The sequence below is a fragment of the Balaenoptera ricei genome, chromosome 17 (genome assembly GCF_028023285.1).
Source record: "Balaenoptera ricei isolate mBalRic1 chromosome 17, mBalRic1.hap2, whole genome shotgun sequence".
Lineage (NCBI taxonomy): Eukaryota > Metazoa > Chordata > Mammalia > Artiodactyla > Balaenopteridae > Balaenoptera > Balaenoptera ricei.
In genome coordinates this window covers 3,237,075-3,254,685 of record NC_082655.1, presented here as the reverse complement: position 1 = coordinate 3,254,685, position 17,611 = coordinate 3,237,075, and the positions used below count along the sequence as shown (strand labels likewise).

Sequence of the window (17,611 nt, the reverse complement as noted above, 5' to 3'; positions counted from 1 at the left end):
CACTTCAACACCTTCAAAGTTTCCCCAGTACAGTTCTGGCCCTCCCCACTGCCCCCTGCATTCCCCAGCCTTACCGCAGTACCGAGGTCCCCAGTGACCGCAGGGGCCACCTGACCCTTCGGTCTAGCTACTTCCCACTCACCTTAGGGCTCATTTCAACTCAGTTTCTCAAGGAAGCCTTCCCTGCCTCCAACCTCTGCACCTGTGGGCCTCTCCCTCCCAAAGGTGGGCAGTGCTTGGCCTGCTTCCTTGCTGTGTCCTCCTGTTCTAACCAGAAAAGAATTCAGCATCCAAATGCACATTTTCCTCCTCCATTACCACAACTGTGGACTTTTAATATGTGGCTCAGTTTACAAATACCACCATGATGTTGACTCAATAGATTTTGAATTAGACTTTTTTTCAGTAGACTCTACTCCTATCCTGTTAGACTAAAATTTGCTTTAAAGCATCCTGTCTTAACTCTCCAAAAAAAGTAAATTATTACATCTTCGTATGAACTTACAAAGGTGCACATCTGCTGTAGCAAAATATAGCCCAGAACATTTTCAAAAATAAAAAGTGCAATCATTGTGATCAGAAACAGTTGGTTTTGAAAATACAGGATTTTTACAAAAAGGAGTCAGCTAAATAAATATGCTCTTAGTTTTTCACATTAAGGTCATACGATTCAACAAAACAATATAAAATATTCTAAATTATATAAAAATAGAATGAACCCTAATACTTTGGAGAAAATCTCCAAAATACCAAACAAACAAAATTCTATCACAGATTTATATAAATTAAAGTATTTAACTCTCGAAGTACTATATGCCCCAAGACTGGCTCATCTCAAGATTATGAGCAATTCTGTTCCAATCCTTTGAAAACACAGTAAGAAACAGATAAAGGAATTAAGACAATTCGATTTGTAGTTAGGTAAACTACAAAATAAACTAAAATATTTTAAGCCAATTTTGTAATTTAGAATATAAGCTTCCTCATCAAAATTCTTTTTCCAAAAAGACATGGATCCTTCTTTCACGGATCATTTGAAAATGGTAATGTCACGTTTTTTAAGTCTCTCTAAAAGTTCAGAGTTCTTATATATACATTATTAGAACTGTCACATTGTGTGACCACTGAATATGCTTATGGATAAGGAAAAAAAACATACGAGCAAACAGTATGACAAAGAAAAATACAACATGAAGCCACAGTAGCAAATAAAGGTAACATTAACACAAAATGCAAATATTCAAAATATGCCATGATTTGTTGTAAATTTCAAAACTAATGGTGAATTTCAAAGCCATGAGCAACAGAACTTAGCCAAAAATGTGAATATGCTCTAAATACTTCTAAGAGTGACTCACGTTATTTCATTATTCTTACAAGTTATAAACACTGGGTTAAAGGAATTGGAAATAAGGATTGATAGAAAAAATTAAAAACCCAATAACCCCTAAGTCATAATGGCCTCAAATCAATCATAACTAAATCACAGGCAAAGACCTGCCAGCCTCCCCAGATAAAGGGAAAGGCATCCTTTCTAGAAGCTGTGCAAAAACACCTAACACACAGCCGCAAGCACTGTCACAGAACGCGCTCACACTGCACTTTACACTAAGTACAATTCAACTAAAGATGTACGCTGTATTATTCTCATGACTTCTGATCAGATAAAAGAAGAAAGTGTTTCATATGTGTGCGATTTGGGTACTACTTACATGGCTTGTGGAAAAAAAGGGCTTGGTATATTCTAATCCAAAAACCAATTTACATGCAAAGAATGTATATATTCAAATCCAAAGGAAAACCAGAGCTGCTCAACAACAGTTTGCAATTAAAATCCAAAGGAACTTTGATAAAGGTAATCTCTTTTTTTTTTCTTTTTGGTATTATATAGTTTTAAAGGCATTTGCATAATTAAGTGATAGCTACAGCCCATGATTTTGCACTAGCATATGATGGACTGAGGAAACCTAGATTACGTGCATCGTGCATAAACACACTGACAGGCGCCCCTTTGGTGGAGCTGAAGTTCCAAAGTAGACAACTTTATGTTGTAAGACAGCTCTAAACAGAAAATAAGAAATGCAATGTTCTGTACTCAATTTCAGATGGTATATGGGCCATTAACTGATTCTGCACCTTGTCTTATGAAATCTTCCAATAAATCATCAATGTCGATTTCCTCCATCTGAACTGTTTTATGCTAACGTTGGATATTAAACCTTCACTCCATAAAGAAAGCCCAGGCCTACCCTGCAGCATAGTTACATTCTGCTGAGGAAAGCGGATCAAGGGAGGGCTGGACAGTTTCCATTACACGTTCGGAAGTTTCTAAGTCTGATTTTGCACCTGTGCGTCATTTGCAAGCATGGCATCATTGGAGTGAAATGAAGACCTTCAGCTCTGGGATGTAAAGCATGCTTCCTAACCGTCAGACCAGTCTGAGCTTCAGGAAACAGAACGGCAGCACTTAAGTCAGAGACTTTTTCTGAAAGGCTCCAAAACTGATCCACTTTACCATTCCAGATGTAACAGGGAGGTAACAGAATTAGTAGTGAGAACACGTCCTTGAAAGCCTGACAAGGCAGTGCTTGAATCCTGCTACAGCATTTACTACCCCTGTGATGCTGGGCTAATGACTTAACCTCTCTGAGAAGGCTTCCCACTCTGGAAAAGGGGGCTGCTACCACCCACCGCAGGTGGCATCGATGTGGCATGAGTGAAATATGTAGGTGGGGAGGCTGACTGGTGCCTGACACAGAGCCTTGCTAGTTTCCCTCCCCTCCCCTTCTCCCCTCATAAACTTGCATATTCCCCCTAATAAGTATCAAACCCCTGGGATAGACTGTCCTATTCTTTGTATCCACCAGTGTAGTGCCTTACCCTTAGAAGGATCAAAAAAGAACTGCTTCCTGCATAGTAACTATCAATGTTCTTAAGAGATTTGGATTTTTTTAAGTCTATTTTGAGGGGAAAGACTATTCCGGAACTACCCAACAATCCTTCCACATGTCAGCCCCTCCTCCCAATGCCCATCCCCTCCGTCCTCAGATCCCCTGTCTGATCTGCCTTGTGACCGTGGGGAAGATAGTCCACTGGACTGGCAGGGCTCCACACCACCCCAGGCCTTCCTCCCTCCCTCAAAGGTGAGCGTGACCCCATCTTCTCCCCGCTCCCACGCCACTCCAACTCCAGCTTCTGAGTCTCGGGAGCCATGGGAAAGGCCCTGCATCCAGGGCACAGCCCAGCCATCACAGGATCCCACCCTATGTTTTCCAACCCAGATGGCCTCAACTTCTTGCACTTGCTACACTTACTTCTGTTTTGTCCCCCCACCCCAGAATGGGATGGACCCTTGCAGAAAGTCTGGCCTATCTCGATGAAAGATGAAGGGTCCACTTTTGGACCAGAGCATTAAAGGAGAAACAAGGTCTCCTGGACAGCATGGTGGTGTGGCAAAACCCTTCCCCAGGGGTGAGATGAACCAGGGGAAGAACGTGAGGTCCTAGGTCAGCCAAAGCATCTCCCTTCACAGCTGACCTTGGGTGATGGAGTTGCAAACTAATGACATGCCCATCAGTGGCGGACATTAGCCTCAACAAATAAAGAAATCAGCTATTTCTTGCCAACATGGGTTAAAAGTAAAGGCTGGTGCAGGTAGGGCCTATACATCTGCTAAGGTAAACCACAGACCTGGCTCTGAACGCTTATTGGCTAAAGCAGAGAGGAAGCCATGGTCACTTAGAGAGGTCCTTGTGTCCACCAGATCCAAACGAACTAGCTATTTAGGAGAAGGACATACTTTTCTGATACCTAGAAAAACTGCCCTCGTAAAGGGGGCAAAAGAGTGGCATAGATTTTAGACTAGCCTCTGCCCCTTTATGACGGAAAGTTGCTCAGACAAAGTAAAGTAAATGGCATGGTCAAGGTGAAAGCAAAAGGAAATCTGGTGTCCGTTCCTCCAACAGCGTCCCTCCACGGCCAGCAGACCCGCAAGCCGGTCACCTCTTCACTGGTGACCACTGGCCAGTAAGCACCACCATGCACATCACCAGCGACAGCCAAGAACCGCGGGCCTAATGCATTCATTTAAAAGCCAGAATCAAGCAAGGTGCGGCAGACTTTGACTTCCAAGTTAAAATATCCCGTGAAAACCCCTCGGCAGCCGCTTAAATCAATTAGCATCTCACTTCCTCAAAACAAACGAACAAAAATTAATAAGGGCTCATTTGTCACCAAATATAAGGAAGACCAAACAGGTTCCCCAAAGCAAGTGTTTGAATAGCTATCAAACACCAGTGGGTTGTGTGCTAAAAAAGCGAAAATTCGAAAAAAATTAGAAAATAAAAAGATGACCAGGATAATACATGGATCAAGGCAGCAGTTAAGTTTTTGTTTTTTAAAGCGATGAAGGCGGTAAGAAGGCAGCACAGAGGGAAATCTAGCTATTTTCAATGTAACATGTTCACAGCCTACCTTTTCAGACCCAACAACATACTCACAGGGCGGTATGAGAGAAAAAGAACAAAGGAAAAGAAAAGAAAGAGGAACAAGCAAAAATTAGAAACACACCAGAACAAAAATAACTTTGACAGCATGGTCAAGAATTGACGTGGGCTTTGATGAGGCCAGGGGCACACATGGACGTTCAGTGAAGCCCACCCACACCTGCGGCCCCTGGGAAGGCTGGGGCCTCAGGTTGGCGGCACGTGCCGTGGAGCCCGTCAGCGCCTCAAACCAAAACTCCACCTACATCTAGACATTTCCTTCTGAGGCACAAAATGCAATCTCATTTCAGGTTGGACACTTTTTATCACCCCTACCAAGAGCTGCAGGAGAGTTAGGCTCTGTCCCTGCACCTAACTGTTGTTTTAAAAATTAGATAACTGAGATGAGTGAAAGCAACAAGGGATGAACAGCGACTGGAGGAGAATGTGTTTGAGTTGAGGTCACTGGCATCATTATCTCACTGAAGTGCATATGATGGCTGAGCGTTTATGGTACCGGCGAGAACAGAATGGACCCACCAGGAGGGAGGTTTCATTCACTCTGCGTAAACACTTGGGAATAGGATCAGCCACCATGCACCAAGCACAGTATCCTGAAACTAGTTATTCCTGCCCAATTGTGAGCACAGATTTCAAAAGGCAAAAACAAACTGGCCTTCTCTGGTGGGTCTGCAACCTCAAAGCCAAGAAGCTGATGAGCAGAAATGTCACCAGTGCCTCGTTTGGCAAGGATAAGGCACTGGTCACGGGGTCAGGGCAGGGTTCCTGGCTTCAGCCACTCACCCACCAGTCTGTCCAGGGAGGGGAAGGCAGTCCCTGCCGAGGCCGCAGGCACCGTGATGCGGGAAATGCAGGCCGCTGTGTGCCCGTGAGGCTCCACTTTGTGAGGGATGATTGCCACGGCATCTACCCCACCTGACGCCTGGGGCTCAGCAGGAGGCAACAAGTGAGGCGAGGAGCTGGCCGGGAGTGGGCCTGGTGCTGGCAGCTCTGCCCCTCGGCGGTGCCTGGGCTCCTAAACCTTGCCACCTCGGCTCCGAGGAGCAGAAGGGGAGCGCTGGCATGTAGATCACAGGGTCATGCGAAAACTAAGTACGGATCGTGGGTACGACATGCCTTGCCCTTTCCTTAGACCACACAGATGTGTCCGGGTGAGGAAGTGAAAATTCCTCCAGACCCTGCCAGGCACCACCTGCCGGAGTGGCTCGGGGACTCTGTGCCTCTCACTCGTAGGGCTGCCTGGACCTTTTTCCTCAACTCTGTGACATCTTCTCCTCTAACTTATCAACAACCAGAAAGTCAGGTCTGACCTTAGGTAAGTTCAGGAAGCCCTGAGCACCTGCTCTGCAGCGGGCACTAAGGCACCCACGCCATGTCCCCCATCCTCACCTGGGAGACCATCGTGTGACCTGTACAGAGCGGGGAGGACAGACTCAGGGCCCAGGGCCCAAGGCCAGGAGTGACACAGCTACCTGCGCTCTCCCCAGCAAAGGGGACCACCTCTCGGCAAAGGCGTACATCTCGTCCTCTCCTGCAGGAGGGACACCACACTGGCCACACAGGGAAACTGAGCAGAGGGCAGAGAGGGGAAGCAGATGGCCCAGCAGAGCTCGTCTGCAATTCTGGTGACTTAATCACAGGGACAAAGTGAGGACTGAACTTTCCCTGCTCTGTCTGACACTCTCTGAGACACAGAAACTATGAACACACCTTCCTCTGTGTGGGGAGCTCTTTCGGAAGTCCCTGTGGCATTTCTGATACCCTAACCATAAGCGAGGGCTCTGGCGCTGCCATGGCGAGGCCGTCTGGCAGGAGGAGGAGCCTGAGCCCTGCAGGTGCCCGGACTGGGAGGCAGGAGGCCTGGGCCCGACCCCCAGCTCAGCTAGCACCTCGTTCTGCCGCCTCTCCGGGTTCAGCCCCTCATCTACACATTGAAGGGATGAGGCTGAATAATAGTCTTCACACTGTGCCGGAGGGCAGTGCTGTCCAACAGGAAAACAATGTGAGCCACGTAAATAAAGTTTTCTAGTTTGCACATCTAAAAAAGTGAAAACCAAACACTCGCAACTGATTTTAATAACGTATTTTATTTAATCTAATATATGTAAGTGTTATTTCAACATGTAATCAATAAAAAAGAAATACTGAGATAGTTTGCATTCTTTTTCCTAGACTAGGTCTCAGCATCTGACGTGCATTTTACCTACAGCACGTCTCGGCTCAGACCAGCCTCCTCCACAGTCTTAGTGACAGTGGCTACCCTACGGGACAGCGCTCCAGGGGGTCCCACCAGGGCTCCCAGCTGAAAAGGGGCAGTAAGTGTCCACATGAACCCTAAAACGATTTCCCTGAACCAAAGGCTGTCCCATTTTTAAAAGTCTGAAAACCAGTGGACTGCACCCTTTTCCCCCCGCTGCAAGACTACGCTCCCACTTGCTTCTCCGCTTCTGGATGTCGGGAAGCCCCCCACACTGAGGAGCCTGGGCTCCAGGCAGACTTACCTACTGTCCGTGTCCAGTCCCACGAAGTCCTTCTTCTCGAACGGGACGCAGAGGAGCGGGATCTTGTCCCCGGACTTGTCCGTGGCCCTGTCCAGGCGCTTGGACTCAAGCACGATGAACAGCGACTCGATGAAGTCCTCGATCCTCTTCTCCACCGTCCCGCAGTCCTCGTAGCCGGGGTAGAAGGCCACGTCGGTGCGCGGCTGCTCGGCCACCTCCCCCTGCAGCCCGAAGACGAAGAGCCGCGAGTCGTAGAGCGTGGAGCCGTACATCTCCTTCTGCACGTGGAACTTCTCGAAAGTCTGCGGCCAGTCCTTGGCCGAGAAGCAGTCTGTGATGGTGATGAGGCCCACGACCTTGCGGTGGGTCTGGAAGTCGCCCCACTCGTTGTTCTCGGGCGGGTAGTGGTGCCGATAGCGGATATAGAGCACGCGCTGCGAGTCGCGCACGCTGATCTGGCTCACGGACGAGATCCTCTTGTAGATCTTGAAGAAGTTCTCCTCCGAGACGATCCCCACGGGCTGGACCACCACGAGGAGAGTCTGGTGGTCCTCAGCACACTGCATGTAGTCAGGGACACTCATGGTGAAGACCCTGCCCGGAGAGAAGAAGAGGCTTTGAGGTGCACCGGGTTTTGCAGGCTGCCAGTGCACTCGGGGACGTGGTGATGCTGGCGCCCACCAGCTGGAAGGAAGGGTAAGCCCCAAGCAGAGCTGTGGGGAACAGTCTGCCCTCGGAGTTCTGCATGTGGCTATCACCGCTCTTATCACAATTCCCTTCTCTTGCACCGGGCCTGGAGCTCCTGCAGAAAAGGGGCCATCTCTTGTTTTCTGTTTCCAACACCTAGCCAGGCGCCAGGCACTGATGTGGAGTCAGTGCTCAAAAAGCTGAATAGGCCTTCCCTGGTGGCGCAGTGGCTGAGAGTCTGCCTGCCAATGCAGGGGACACGGGTTCGAGCCCTGGTCTGGGAGGATCCCACGTGCCGCGGAGCAACTAGGCCCGTGAGCCACAATTGCTGAGCCTGCGCTCTAGAGCCTGTGCTCCGCGACGGGAGAGGCCGCGATAGTGAGAGGCCCGCGCACCGCGATGAAGAGTGGCCCCCACTTGCCGCAACTGGGGAAAGCCCTCGCACAGAAACAAAGACCCAACACAGCCATAAATAAAAATAAATAAATAAAATTTTAAAAAATAAATAAATAAAGCAAATAATTTAAAAAAAAAAAAAAAGCTGAATAAATGAATGAACGGAAGGAACTGCTTCCCCAGCCCCTCAGCAGAACAGAATGAAAAGAACCACAGTGGAATCAGATGGTCTGGACTTGAACTCCAGTCCACTTGAGCTCCTGAACTGAAAAATAATGGCAATAATAAAACTTGCTTTCTAAGAAGACATCTGGATTGAGGAAGGCTGAAAATGCAAAGTGCCAGGCATACTGCCTGACGTAGAAGGAGAGGCTATACACGGTTCCTATCCCTCCTTTATGAGCTGTGTTTCCTTGGGAGAGTTTTAATAACCTCTCTGAGTGAATTTTGTTAGATATAAAAAGAAAGCAACATCAACAATACTCCGATAAAAATTAAAAAAGAAAGAAAGAAAACATTACCTGATTCTCAGTACAGTTGAATTCAATTAGATAACCCACAGGAAAGCATCTGGCCCATAGGAGTTAATAAATGTTTGCTGAATGAACGAACAAACAAGCAAATGAATGCTGCCCCCTTCCACAGACCATCATAATGGCACTGCCCAGAAATGTGAAGCCCACGTTCCACCCCTGACTCTACACTAACAACGTCAGTGACCTGGGGCAGGCCTGTGTGCTTCTTTAAACCCCAGTTTTATCATGAATTAAAATGTGGATAATAACACAAACCTCAAAGGGTTAGTGAGTCAATATTCTGGTTTTAATATTGTACCATAACTTTGCAAGACGGTACCATCAAGGGAAACTGGGCAAAGGGTCCATAAGCTCTCTCAATATTATCTCTTACAACTGCATGGGAATCTACATTACATCTCAAAATAAAAGGTCTAATTTTTTTTTAAAGGCTATTGAGATTAAATGAGCTCATTGTATCAAATAAGGAATACACCGTACAAATAGGGAAACGCCTAGCCCGTGAGATACACTCAGTAAATCTTTCCACTGACCCCACTGGTCTCTCCTACTTCAGAGTACAGGGATGGGTACTCACGGCCAGAGGCTGCTGTACTGTGAAGCTAACAGAGCTAACGGCCCCCACTTGCAAGAGCCCCTTCCATGGCCCTATATCTAATTTTGTATTTGTAATTGTGTTTTCTTTTTCTTGACTAGGAACTCCAAATTGCATAGCCTTCGGGTCACCAGAAGCTGACTACAGAGATCATGACAGCAGGCCTCCCAGATGAAACAATGAAAATAAAAGGCCATTTCCACTAGACCTCTGAGTAAGTCCAATGGCAGGGATTTCATCCTGGGCTGAGAGGAAGAGGACTGGGGAGGGAGGTGGGAGCAATTTGGGGCACGCAGATCCTGGGGCCACCTACCCCATGCTGGACTTCAGAGTCAACCCTCCCCCTCCAGGAACTGCACAACACACCTGGACAGAGCAGCAGGAACAAGATTTTTTTTTTTTTTCCAAAAATGGGCAGAAGACCTAAATAGACATTTCTCCAAAGAAGACATACAGATGGCCAAGAAGCACATGAAAAGATGCTCAACATCACTAATCATTAGAGAAATGCAAATCAAAACTACAATGAGGTATCACCTCACACCAGTCAGAATGGGCATCATCAGAAAATCTACAAACAACAAATGCTGGAGAGGGTGTGGAGAAAAGGGAACCCTCTTGCACTGTTGGTGGGAATGTAAATTGATACAGCCACTATGGAGAACAGTATGGAGGTTCCTTAAAAAACTAAAAATAGAGCTACCATATGACCCAGCAATCCCACTACTGGACATATACCCAGAGAAAACCGTAATTCAAAAAGACACGTGCACCCCAATGTTCACTGCAGCACTATTTACAATAGCCAGGTCATGGAAGCAACCTAAATGCCCATCAACAGACGAATGGATAAATAAGATGTGGTACATATATACAATGGAATATTACTCAGCCATAAAAAGGAACAAAATTGAGTCATTTGTTGAGACGTGGATGGACCTAGAGACTGTCATACAGAGTGAAGTAAGTCAGAAAGAGAAAAACAAATATCGTATATTAACGCATGTATGTGGAACCTAGAAAAATGGTACAGATGAACTGGTTTGCAGGGCAGAAGTTGAGACACAGATGTAGAGAACAAACGTACGGACACCAAGGGGGGAAAACTGCGGTGGGGTGGGGATGGTGGTGTGCTGAATTGGGCGATTGGGATTGACATGTATACACTGATGTGTATAAAATTGGTGACTGATAAACAAACAAACAAACAAACAAAAAAACGGTGGGTCTAGCCCTGCACTGTGCAGTACAGGAGCCACTGGCCACATGTGGCTATTGAGTTCCTGAAAAAAAAAAAAGAAACCTCTGACCCGCTAACAGGTCTTGTTTCTACCCAGGACACAAATAGCTTCTGTGTATATTATCTCATGAAAACCTCTAAATATTATCACCCCAACTTTACACATGAAGAAACTGAGGGAAAGAGGTCTGTCACATTGTGCAAGATCACAGAGAGGCCACGTCAGCAGCAGTATTTAAACGCAGGCGCTCCCGCACCCCCCCACCCCAGCCCCTGCCCCGGCACTCACACTGTAAAGTGTGATACACTGCCCCCCGGCCCCTCCCTGCAGTAATTCTCTGCAGTCTTTTCTGCACCTCCTGGAAAGAACCAAAAGCACATCAACTTTCAACAAAGAGGGATGTCACCCCTTGGGGGACGTATCAAAACCTTAAGCACTGGGATGGGTGGGGGGTGGATTTGAAAGTTTTCTGTTTCTAAAAGGTGGCAAAGATATTGAAAAACCCTTATCTAGTCTAAGCCTTCATTGTGCAGAGAAGAAAACGGAGGCCCAGAGTAGATGAGGAAAGGCCCTTATAAACAAATTATGCTTCAGTGCAGCACCGAGCAAGCCCTGGGCACTGCTGAATGGGTGCAGGATCTGTGCAGGATCTGTAAGGCCCAGGAGAACAGGTGTTAGAAAAAAGAAAGAGAAAAATCATACAAGGTCCTCTCTCTACAATACCGTACAATGACGTTTCATCAAGTTATTCCATATTTGTGCATCCAAAATTAAGGTGGGCTAAATCAAGGTATAATAGGTCATAGAAATCAGGAAGTTTGAACCGTAATGGAAATTCCAACCTTTACTGTGGCTTTTCCCAATTCAAGCATGTGCTCAGTGGGCACTCCCTGCACCTGGCCCAGAGTTCTCCCAGACACAGATCTTTATTAACATGTCCCACATCACGCACAGGCCCACCAGAAGAAAAACACCTACAGATAAGATAGAACCAATGAAACTGAAAGCGGCCAACCAGCATATATTATTCGCAAAAAGCATGCTGCTCCCCATCAGTAGGCGGCGGAGAACTCGTTGCAAGCACCACGTGCATCGGGTTGGCTCCAGCGCTGGCTGTCACTCTTTGTGACCATAAGTGAGTCACGTAGCTTCACTGAGGTTAGTTTTCTCTTTTGTGCAAGGCTATGGTTGAAACTAATGATGTATAAAATCTCATCATTCACATCCCCAACATCTAATGAGGACTTCCCATGTGCCAGGCTCTGTACAGATGAAAAGGTAGGGTCCCAGATATATGCATGGGTAGAAAAAGTTTATATCATAAAGATGTTCATTCTCCCCATTTTGATATATAGATTCAACACAATTCTGATTAGAATTCCTATCAGATTTTTCATGGAATGTAACAAGTTAGTTTATGGTCAATAGCCAAGAAACTCCTGAGGAACGACCAATGGGGAAGGGCATTTGTCCCACCAGATATAACTGTTAATGGAACATAGGGTTTCTTTGTGGGGTGATGAAATGTTCTAAAATTGTTTGTGGTGATGGTTGTACAGCTCTGTGAATACATTAAAAACCACTGAACTGTATATTTAAATGGTTGAACTGTATAGCATGTGAATTATATTTCAGTAAATCTGTAGGGGAAAAAAAAAAAACCTACAGTCAGCACAGTATTGGCACAGGGATAGAGAGAAAAATGGAAACGTCATCAAGCCCAGAACCAGACCCACACATGCATGGTAATTTGAAATACAGCTGAGGTGCCATTCTAGGACAGTAGGAAAGGACAGACTCTCCAATAGTAGTACTGGCACAATGCGTAATCCATGAGTAAGAAAAAGAGCATAACCCAATCAGAAAATGGACAAATTGCTCAAACAGACATCTTTGAAGAGGAAACTCAAGCAGCCAAGACGTGTACAGTAAGATGCTCCACCTCAATGGCGATCAGGAGATAGCAAATTAAAACCACAGGGATAGACCATTTCATACCCACCCGATTGACCAAAAAAAAAAAATTATCGTGGTAACATATACGTAACACAAAACTTACCTTTTTAAATGTAGAGTTCTATGGCATTAAGTACACTTACATTGTTGTGCAACCATCTCCAGAACTTTTTCACCTTCACCACTGAAGCTCTGTCCCCATGAAACACTAGCTCCCCATCCCCCCACCCCCGGCACGCCCCCATCTACTTTCTGTCTCTATGAATCTGACCATGCTAGGCACGTCACATAAGTGAAATCATATGCTATTTGTCCTTTTGTGACTGGCTTATTTCACTTAGCAGAATGTCTTCAAGGTTCGTCAGTGTTGTAGCATGTATCAGAATCTCCTTCTTGTTTAATGCTGAATAATATTTCATTGTATATATATATACCACATTTTATTTATTCATTCATTGAAGGTCATTTGGGTTGTTTCTAGCTTTGGCTACTATGAATAATACTATTATGAACATGGGTATAAAGACAAAATGTTTTAAATATAAAAACACCACATGTTTGCAAAAATGTAGACCAAAGGTAACTCTCCTATTTGACAGGTGGCATGTATTCTGGCATGTGGCTGGCAGGTTCACAGAAGCAAGAACTGAAGAGAACGCAAATGTCCACGGTCAGGAGAATGGGTAACTAAACTGTGGTCGTTTAACACAATGAAATACTTTAGAACAGTGCAAATGAATGACCTAGAGCTACACTGCAGGAACAAAGATGAATCTCAAAAACATGATGGGCAAATAAAGCAAGTTGTGGATTAATACAAGCAGCACCATTCCATTTATGTAAAGTTCAAAAACAGGCAACACTTAAACAATATCTTGTTTACACATATGGTAAAATTATAAAGAAAAAGTAAATTTGGATAGTGGTTACCTGGGTGGCAAAGAGGAATGCAGTTTGAAAGGGAAGCAGTGGGCTTCAGAAGTAGTAGTTATGTTCTGTCTCTTAAGCTAGATGGTAGATCCAGCGATGCTTGTTTTGCCATTCTTTAAACTGCACGTACATGTTAAACGTTTAACATAAGAGTTAAAAAAGGAAGAAGGGGGACTTCCTTGGCAGTTAAGACTTCGCCTTCCAATGCAGGGGGTGCGGGTTCCATCCCTGGTCAGGGAGCTATGATCCCACATGCCTCGCAGCCAAGAAACCAAAACATAACACAGAAGCAATATTGTAACAAATTCAATAAAGACTTTGAAAATGATCCACATCAAAAAAAAAAGGAAGAAGGTCGAACTTCAAAAAGCTTACAGTGCGTGTTTCAGCAGGTTGGCTAGTTTCAGGGCCTGGCCCCAGCCCTTCTCATCTAGCAGGAGATTATGTGCTACTGCTCCTGCCAACACCCCTCTTCTATAAGCAAAAAAGTTGATGCACAAAAAAGGCAAGTGTGTTACAGGTGCAGAGGTGGCCTGTGGTTCTGACACAGGTTGAGGACAGAAGGTGTTCAATTTCTCTAGTCTGAAGTCAAATGAGAAAAATATGAACAATGTATATTAAGCTTCCCATAAAACTAAAGTAAATTTAGTAAGTGCTTTATAAATATTAACTACTATTGTTATCATTTTTAGGTTATGAACTGTCTCATTTTTTGCTGTTAAAACATTCTTTTTTTTTTTTAATTGGCTGCGCCCCACGGCTTGTAGGATCTTAGTTCCCTGACCAGGGACTGAACCTGGGCCACCGCAATGAAAGCACAGAGTCCTAACCACTGGACTGCCAGGGAATTCCCAAACATTCTTGCTTTTATAAAACAATAGGGGGGGGGGGGGAGATGGGGCTTGTTTTTCCATTATTCTGTCTGGGCAAAAATAAAAATTGACAAGCCTATGATTGGCCCTCCAGCTTTTTAGCGCTTACCAATCTATGAAATCTAAACAATGAAGTCACCCTGGACTAAAAGACCCCTCTGGGTCCCTTCCAGTTCCAACTAGGCCCTGAAAAGCAGACCAGCAATCAAATCCATGCCACAGCTCAATAAACCTTACAACCTCAGGCAAGGGTTTTCCCTGAAGCAGCTCAGTATTAGCAAACTTCTTGTTCACTTTTGCCCCAGGTTCAAAATATGCAAGTACCACGGGAGAAAATTTGTCTCATATAAGGTAGGAAAAGGGCTGCACTGGGCACTTTACAACTTATCATAGTTAGACTTCACAACAATCCTAAGAAACAAGCATTCCCATTTTCAACCTTACAGATGAGGAACCAGGCTCAGTCAGCTGCTCAAGGTCTCCTAATCTGTAAGAGGTAAACTGGAGCCAGGTTCCAGAGTCCATGCTTTTCCACTACTTTCTTCAAGGGAGAAAGAATCTGATGAAATAAGCCCTGGCACTGAGCCAGCTCTGGTGTCTGAGACTAATCTAATACAAATATTAAAACGTCAAGAATACGTTTCTTCAACTTGGTAGTTCCTCAAAAAGTTAAACATAGAGTTACCATATAAACAGCAGTTCTACTCCTAGGTATATACCAAAGAGATTTGAAAATACATGTCCACACAAAAACTAGTACGCTAACATCCATAGTAGTATTATTCCTAAGAGCCAAAAAGTGGAAACAACGCAAGTGTCCATCACCTGATAAATGCATAAACAAAATGTGATCTATCCATAACAATAGAATATTACTCAGCCATAAAAAGGAACAAAGTACTGACCCTACTACAATATGGGTGGACCTTGAAAACGTTATGCTAAGTGAAAGAAGCCAGGCACAAAAGGCCACATACTGTATGATTCCATTTACATGAAATGCCCCAAATATGCAACTCCTTAGAGACAGAAAGTAAATCTGTGGCTGCCCCGGGCTGCAGGAGGGGAGACTGCCAACGGGTATGGAATTTCTTTCTGAAGTGAGGAAAATGTTCTGGAATAATAATGGTTGCACAACTGTGAGTATACTAAAACCCACTGAAATGTACAATTTAAATGGGTGGACTTTATCGTATGTGAACATTATCTCAATAACGCTGTTATTTGATCAAATATTTCTTGACAACTATTTTTCCCTCTATACTATTGGACTGCCCCACAATTTAAGAAAAACAAAACAAAAAACCTTGCCAGGACATCTTTAGGACTGCAATATTCCTGGTTCTCCAATATCATGCCTCTAGTGCTGCTATTTCGTGTTAAGGAATACTAGCTGGGCTGGACTAGGAAACGACTATAAAACTACGTTTTAAAAATCGCCAGTCGCGTTTAAACTGGGGCGGGGAGATGATGGAGGATGTCACAGCCTCATACCCTCAACTCATCTTTAACTAAACCGAGCCCTGCTTTCAACACTGTAATCCCTCTCTCTATAAAAACACGTGAAATCCACAAGCACCCCACCGAACACCAGAAAACTCCGTGTTAAAGGGCATTCACGTGGGGCAAATGAGCGGGGGGAGGAGACCAAGGCAGGCACTGTGCTCTCTCTTCCCGAGACTTGGCCAGGAGAAGCCGGACTTTGCAATTCGAGGAGCTCATCCCCGGGAATCAGCGCCTGCCGCCGCCGAGCGGGATCTGAGACACTTTGAATCCAAAAGAGGAGTAGGAGGAGGAAAAGGGAGAAAAGGGCCTCCCGGGACCGCGGGGAGGGGAAGGCGGCCGGGGGCGCAGGCTGCAGCGCCGCCCGGAGGCCGACCCCAGCCGCGGGTCCCAGCCGGGTCCCGAGACCCGCCGGCCCGGGGGCAGGGGCCGAGGAGAGGGAGGCCGGGCGGAGGGGACCCGCGGGCGGAAGAGCGGAAGGGGACGACCGCAGAGAGCTAAGGAGAGCCAGGGCCGGGCCCGGGAGGCGGCAGGTGCGGACCGGGCCCTCGGCAGGTGCGGACGCGGCCCTGGACGGGTGTGGCCGGGCTCCGGGCAGGGTAACGGGGCTGGGGCAGGTGGCCCGAGCAGGTGTGGGCTGAGGCGAGCCCCTCGGCGGGACACACGCTGGCTGGCGCCCTCGAGCGCCGTGACACACGGACAGCCCTCCCGCAGCCTACCCGACACCCTCCCTGCCCGGGAGCCCCCCACCTTGCACTTACACAGCCGGAACCCCGGGCCCGGAGACAACGGCCTGGCGGGCGGCGGGGCCGAGCAGCCTCTTCGGACGCTCCCCCGGCTCAGAGCTGGAGCTTCCGACTAGCGGCTGAGCCGGCACCGCCCCTGCGCATGCGCAGGGCCCGTCCCGGGCCGGCGTTCCGCTCCGGGTTTTGGAAGAGACGCCGGGGAAGCGAGGGAAGGAGGAGGGGGAGGAAGGGAGTGATGAAAAGTGGAGGGAGCTAGATGGTCGCAGGGAGGGGCAGGGAGGAGGAGGGAGATGGAGGGACCCAGAAGAAGAAAAGGGGAAGGAGAGCAGCTGAGACGGAAAGAAAAGCTTTGGCTCCTGGGGCCGCGCACCCCGAAGGAGATGCCACTCCCGCCTCCGCGCGCCTTTCCAAGCCCTCAAGGCGCGCAGCTCAAATTTCACCTCCGTGGTGGAGCCCTCCAGCCCAGGCCTCTGCAAAACCCCTACGGCATCACGCTCCTTGCCCACGCGCCGAGCCGGGCTTCGTGTCTCACACCCGCAGGCGTTGTCGCCAGCGCTCTGAACTACCTTGGGGAGAGCAGAAGTTCCCCTTTTACAGGCTGAGAAACTGAGGCTGCGTGTCTCCAGGGCATGCCTTATGTGCAAGGTCACAGGGGCTGGGCGGGGCCGGGAAGTAGAAGCCCCAAGCAGACTGCCCGAGGGCTGATGCTTGGTCCCCATTCCTCCTTGGAAAACCACTCCTGACTCTGGGGGTCCCGTCTACGGCTCCAAATAGGCCCCCTGGTGTGGCACAGCTGTCCTTAGTTCCAGAGCCCAGCTTGCTAGTTAGGGGCAGAAGGGGTTATCCAGGTTAAAAATAAAAAAATAAAACTTAAAAAGGAATTCACATACATAGGTTGGAATGTGCATAGCATATTTGAAAAATACATTAGTAATTGTCAACAGTGGCATCTCCAGAGAGGGTTGAGAGAAAGAGGATGAGGGAGACGTTCTTTCCCTTGTGTATTTTTGTGTTCTGTTTGAATTTTTTTACCATATGCATGTATCTCTTTTTCAGTAAGAAAAAAAAAAGTGTAATGGTGGACAGGAATAGTTCAGCCAATACAGCAGCCATGGAAAAACTGAGCCATCACTTTTACTTTAA

The 17,611-nt window shown here is 46.8% G+C and overlaps 1 protein-coding gene across 4 annotated transcripts in view; it reads right to left on the bottom strand.

Annotated features, from left to right (window-relative positions):
- Positions 1–17,611, bottom strand: part of TRAPPC9 (trafficking protein particle complex subunit 9) — a 670,396-nt gene that overhangs the window by 497,970 nt on the left and 154,815 nt on the right. For 2 of the 4 annotated variants that reach the window (XM_059901769.1, XM_059901772.1), the window contains exons 1-2: positions 16,484–16,596; positions 7,007–7,600 (exon numbers count right to left, since the gene is read on the bottom strand). In XM_059901769.1, coding sequence (XP_059757752.1) covers positions 7,007–7,590 — 584 coding nt within the window. In that variant the 5' untranslated portion in view covers positions 7,591–7,600; positions 16,484–16,596. Of the gene's footprint in view, positions 1–7,006; positions 7,601–16,472; positions 16,597–17,611 lie in introns of those variants that run through there. The other 2 variants (XM_059901770.1, XM_059901771.1) reach the window with 2 other exon arrangements.